The sequence below is a fragment of the Zeus faber genome (assembly GCF_960531495.2).
Source record: "Zeus faber genome assembly, chromosome: 2".
NCBI classification, from domain to species: Eukaryota; Metazoa; Chordata; class Actinopteri; order Zeiformes; family Zeidae; genus Zeus; species Zeus faber.
Window position 1 is genome coordinate 35,864,065 of NC_137189.1, and position 5,000 is coordinate 35,869,064.

At 49.1% G+C, this 5,000-nt stretch overlaps 1 protein-coding gene across 1 annotated transcript in view; it reads left to right on the forward strand.

The window, feature by feature from the left end:
- Positions 1–5,000, forward strand: part of LOC307248171 (chloride intracellular channel protein 4) — a 12,350-nt gene that overhangs the window by 1,082 nt on the left and 6,268 nt on the right. Inside the window, exons 3-5 of the mRNA XM_080024438.1 lie at positions 1,705–1,830; positions 2,125–2,231; positions 2,342–2,523. Of these exons, the coding sequence (XP_079880564.1) occupies positions 1,705–1,830; positions 2,125–2,231; positions 2,342–2,523 (415 nt within the window). The remainder of the gene's footprint in view (positions 1–1,704; positions 1,831–2,124; positions 2,232–2,341; positions 2,524–5,000) is intronic.

Sequence of the window (5,000 nt, forward strand, 5' to 3'; positions counted from 1 at the left end):
TAATTAGTTTGCCAGGTGAGCCCAATTTAAGGAAAACTACTAAGAAGGATGTTCCACATCATTAAGCAGGCCACAGGTTTCAGGCAATATGGGAAAGAAAAAGGATCTCTCTGCTGCAGCAAAGCGTCAAATAGTGCAATGCCTTGGACAAGGTATGAAAACATTCGATATTTCACGAAAACTTAAGCGTGATCATCGTAATGTGAAGAGGTTTGTGGCGGGTTCAGAGCACAGACGGGTTTGTGCAGATGAAGGCAAAATGTGGAAGGTTTCTGCCAGACAAATTCATGAGATTAAGAGAGCAGCTGCTAAAATGCCATTACAAAGAGGCAAACAGGTATTTCAAGCTGCTGGTGCCTCTGGAGTCCTGCGAACCTCAAGGTGTAGGATAACTTAGGCCACCCCTAAACAATGCTCACAAGCAGAAACGGTTGCAGTGGACCCGGAAATACATGAAGACTCATTTTCAAACAGTCTTGTTTACTGATGAGTGCCGTGCAACCCTGGATGGTGCAGATGGATGGGGTAGTGGATGGTTGGTGGATGGCCACCATGTCCCAACAAGGCTGCGACATCAGCAAGGAGGTGCCGGAGTCATGTTTTGGGCCAGAATCATGGGGAGAGAGCTGGGAGGCCCCTTTAGGGTCCCTGAAGGTGTGAAAATGACCTCGGCAAAGTATAGAGAGTTTGTGACTGAGCACTTTCTTCCATGGTACAAAAAGAAGAACCGTGCCTTCTGCAGCAAAATCATCTTCATGCCTGACAATGCACCATCTCATGCTGCATAGAATACCTCTGTGTCATTGGCTGCTATGGGCATAAAAGGAGAGAAACTCATGGTGTGACCCCCATCCTCCCCTGACCTCAACCCTATTGAGAACCTTTGGAGCATCCTCAAGCAAAAGATCTATGAGGGTGGGAGGCAGTTCATATCAAAACAGCAGCTCTGGGAGGCTGTTCTAACATCCTGCAAAGAAATTCAAGAAGAAACTCTCCAAAAACTCACAAGTTCAATGGATGCAAGAATTGTGAAGATGATATCAAAGAAGGGTCCTATGTTACCATGTAACTTGGCCTGTTAAGATGTCTTTGATTGAAATAGCTTTTGATTTCAGTAAATATGACCTGCTAATGCTGCAAATTCAACAAATGAGCATTTTCAGTTCTTTACAACCTATAATATTGCTGTTGAGCATAATAATTTGGAACAGTGCATTTTGAGTTTTTTATTTTTGAAAAAAATACTGTTATCATCGGGAGGTTGGTTCAATAACATTCAAATTATACCCTAACGGTTAATGACTTGAAAGTTATACTGACTGTCATTTGCATCGACTATTTAGGAAAATCTGAGAAAAATATAATTTGCATAATAATTTGGAACGTGGTGTATAGTATAGACAGAGTTTGACATAGGGTTGAGCTTCTTTGAACCGCCTCACTGGCTTCAAATGAGTGCCTTTCTTTGTTGACAATGGATGTTTTTCTTGCATGCGTAAGCCAAAATGACCTTTAATATCATAATGCTGCTTCCTGTTTTAACCATTTGATTTCTTCCTCCTCCAAATATAAAAAGCTCCGTGATGTTCTCCAAATAGAGTCATTTGACGTAATGTGTTGCAATCATTGAGGTTACTATGACCACTTTGCCTTTTTCTTTCATTTTCTCAACCATTTGTAAAATTCTGCCGCCTGTATTTCAAGGAAACCAGCAGATCTACAGGATCTGGCCCCGGGAACCAATCCGCCTTTTGTGACCTTCAACGGCGAGGTCAAGGTCGACGTCAACAAGATAGAGGAGTTCCTGGAAGAGAAGCTAACGCCACCGCGGTACAGGAGAAGTTCTCACAGCAACAGTGCATTCCTTGTTGATTCTTCACCTTGAACCTTATCTGTTTCAATCCTTTTACTTTACCTTACATACACATATTTTGAGGTTTCTGGCTGGTTTGGTAAAGGAAGACTTCAAATGTTCTACTTGGTTAGCTACTGTAAGTCTGTCCCCTGCATACAAATACATATTTTATTTGCAAGTTCATTCCCTTCTGGTATAGTTGAAGAGTCAAAATGAGGTTCTGTCGGTCCTCTGAGATATGACACCTGTCATGTCTTCTGTGATGCCAGCTACCCCAGACTGGCTCCCAGGCACCCCATGGCCAACACCGCTGGCATCGACGTCTTTGCAAAGTTCTCAGCCTACATCAAAAACCCCAGGAAAGACACTAATGAGGGTGAGTGTCTATCAATCCATCTATCTAGTTCTCTTTGTGTATTTCTCATTCTCGCACTCATCTATGCATTTGTCTTTGTCTCTGTCCATCTGTGGTTTTTGGCTTTCCAGCCTTAGAAAAGGCATTGCTGAAGTCCCTGCATCGCCTGGATGACTTCCTGAGGACGCCCCTCTCCGAGGAGATAGACGCCGACGCTGCGGGGGACCTGCCTGAATCGTGCAGAAACTTCTTGGACGGAGCAGAGCTCACCCTTGCGGACTGCAACCTGCTGCCAAAGCTACACATCCTGAAGGTGCTATGTGAGATTGAGACAATGATCATGTGTTTTTCTGTCTTTTTGTTTTAAAGCTACTGCAGGCAGAAATTCCTATATCTAAAAACACCATATGACTGTCAACAACAACCAATTTTAATGTCAAGGGATCAGTATCAGTTCTGAAAACATGATGAGATCCAGATATACAGGTACTCCTCACTTAACGACTGAGTTCCGTTCCTAGGACCAGGTCATTAAACGAATTGGTTGATAAGCGAGGATCTGTGTTATTTCACGGCAAGGGGCCATTGCGAACTCTAGTGTAGTCAATACTGACAGACTGCGGGAATGGGACTGAGACTGAGAACAGTGATGAGATGAGATGTATACAGTATATATGGTGTATATACGTATAGTATACATAGTTGTAGCACTAACGCTATCCAGGTTCCTTACAACGACGCGTGACACAGGATTAGCGGTTCAGAAGCGACGGCCTGGCAGATTTTATTGCTCACAGTTCTAAACAGAAAACACTTTAGTGCGGCTCAATCAATGAGAGCAGAACTTTAAGGACTGGCCCCGATTGGGACTCCTTTGGAGCACTCCCGCACATTCCCTCCCGTCGCTCCTCTCACTGCAAGACAAACAGACATAAGAAACCTTCCTAGCTGCTGTGATTGGCCAGTCATTCAACTGGCCACAGCTGGCACAGGGGAGGCAGGGAGCGTCAGCCTACCTTGCTGACTTCCCCTTGCCTCCCGGAGCCTGCTCGACTATGCCCCCGAGTCTGCCACATACCCCCACAGCCTGACATAGGCTGGGGACCCATCCGGCTGACTGCCAACGTCAGCCGGGCGTTGAAATTGGGTTAAATCAATTAGAGGGGTGGTCAACTCTGAGAAGTGCGGGATAAACCTCCGGTAGTAACCGGCCAGCCTCATGAACCTCTTTACCACCTTTTTCTACTTGGGTCTGGTGCTGGCCGCAATCACCACGGTCCTATCTACTTGGGGCCGCACCAGCCCCCCTCCCAAGTTGTACCCCAGATACCGTACCACCTTCCGCGTACTTCTTATGGTTGGCGGTAAGCCCCACCTAGCTCAGGGACTCGACTACTGCCCCCACATGCTGCATGTGCAGCCCCCAGCTGTCACTATGAATGATTACATCCTCTAAGTAAGTGGCGGCATATGCCATGTGCGGGCGCATAACCCTGTCCATGAATCTCTGAAAGGTGGCTGGGGCCCCAAACAACCCAAACGGAGCCCCTCGGGAGGCTCCCCTGTCCCCGCCCCCTTGGCCACCTCCGCCATATCTCTACAGTCACCGGGCGCCGTGCAACACTTCCCCGTCCCTACGCACGCACCCCCCGCTTCCTGCATCAGCCCTCCAAACCCAGGCCAATCTGTGCCTAATAACAGGGGGTGCGACAGGCGGGAACTAACCACAGCCTGCACCAAATGCTTTTTCCCCGGTGACGAATTAAGAGCTGCACCATCGGATGTAAATGAATGTCCCCATGCACACACCGAATCTCCACCTGTGATGCCTCCACCAAAGCCCCGGGTCGAACCAGGCCTTGCCGGATCACGATCTGCGTGCACCCGGCGTCCAGCAAAGCCCAGTGTCTTCCCCTTTGTAACCTAACCGGTATGTAGTAGGCCCCTTCCTGACCCAGGGAGGGGCCCGGCTTGCCGGCGAACTGGACAACCTGTCTGACCTCCATCAAGGGGCAGTCACTGCGGTGGTGGCCAAGCCGCCCACAGCGCCAACACCCCGGCCCGAATATCTGAGGAGCCATCTGTGGGCCTGCTTCCGTGCCAGGCTGGGAAGAGGGTGGGGAGAAGATGGGTTGGTGCGGGAAAGTGACCCGGCGTCTCATGGCGCCGAAACAGGGTTAGTGCGGGAACGTGGTACAGCATCCTGTGGCACTGATGGTCCTGGCTGGGCCCCAGCAATCCTCCTCCGTGCTCCCCCGGTGGTCCTAGGACAGAGTGGCGGAGCTCCGGCTGACTCGCAGTCCTCAGCAGCGAGGCAGACGTGGGTTGCCAGGAGGTCCTCAGCAAGTGTGACAGCCTCCTCCAGGGTGTCAGGCCGATGTCGGACCCAGCTGGCTGTCCGGGTCAGGTTGCACTCCAAGAACCGGTCCAGGCCCACGACGTCGACAATCTGGTCAGCTGTCCTTTCCCTCGGCTGCAGCCACTGTCCAGCCCAGGGGTCGGGAACCTATGGTTCGCAAGCCAATTATGGCTCTTTCGATGACGGTATATGGCTCACAGACAATTTTGAGCTAAAAATTTTCATCACAATTAACAAGTAATAAATAATTATTCTGTGTCATTTTAAAGTAAAACAGGTAAGAGAAATTACAATTTGGAAAATAAAATTCAAACTATAAATGTGGCGGACAAAGGGACATAGTCAAGCACCGCCTGCGACCACAGAACGACTCCGGGGCGCCCTGCCCCTCCCGGGTCTCTGCTCAGGCGCTACTTGTGGGAGTCTCTGCC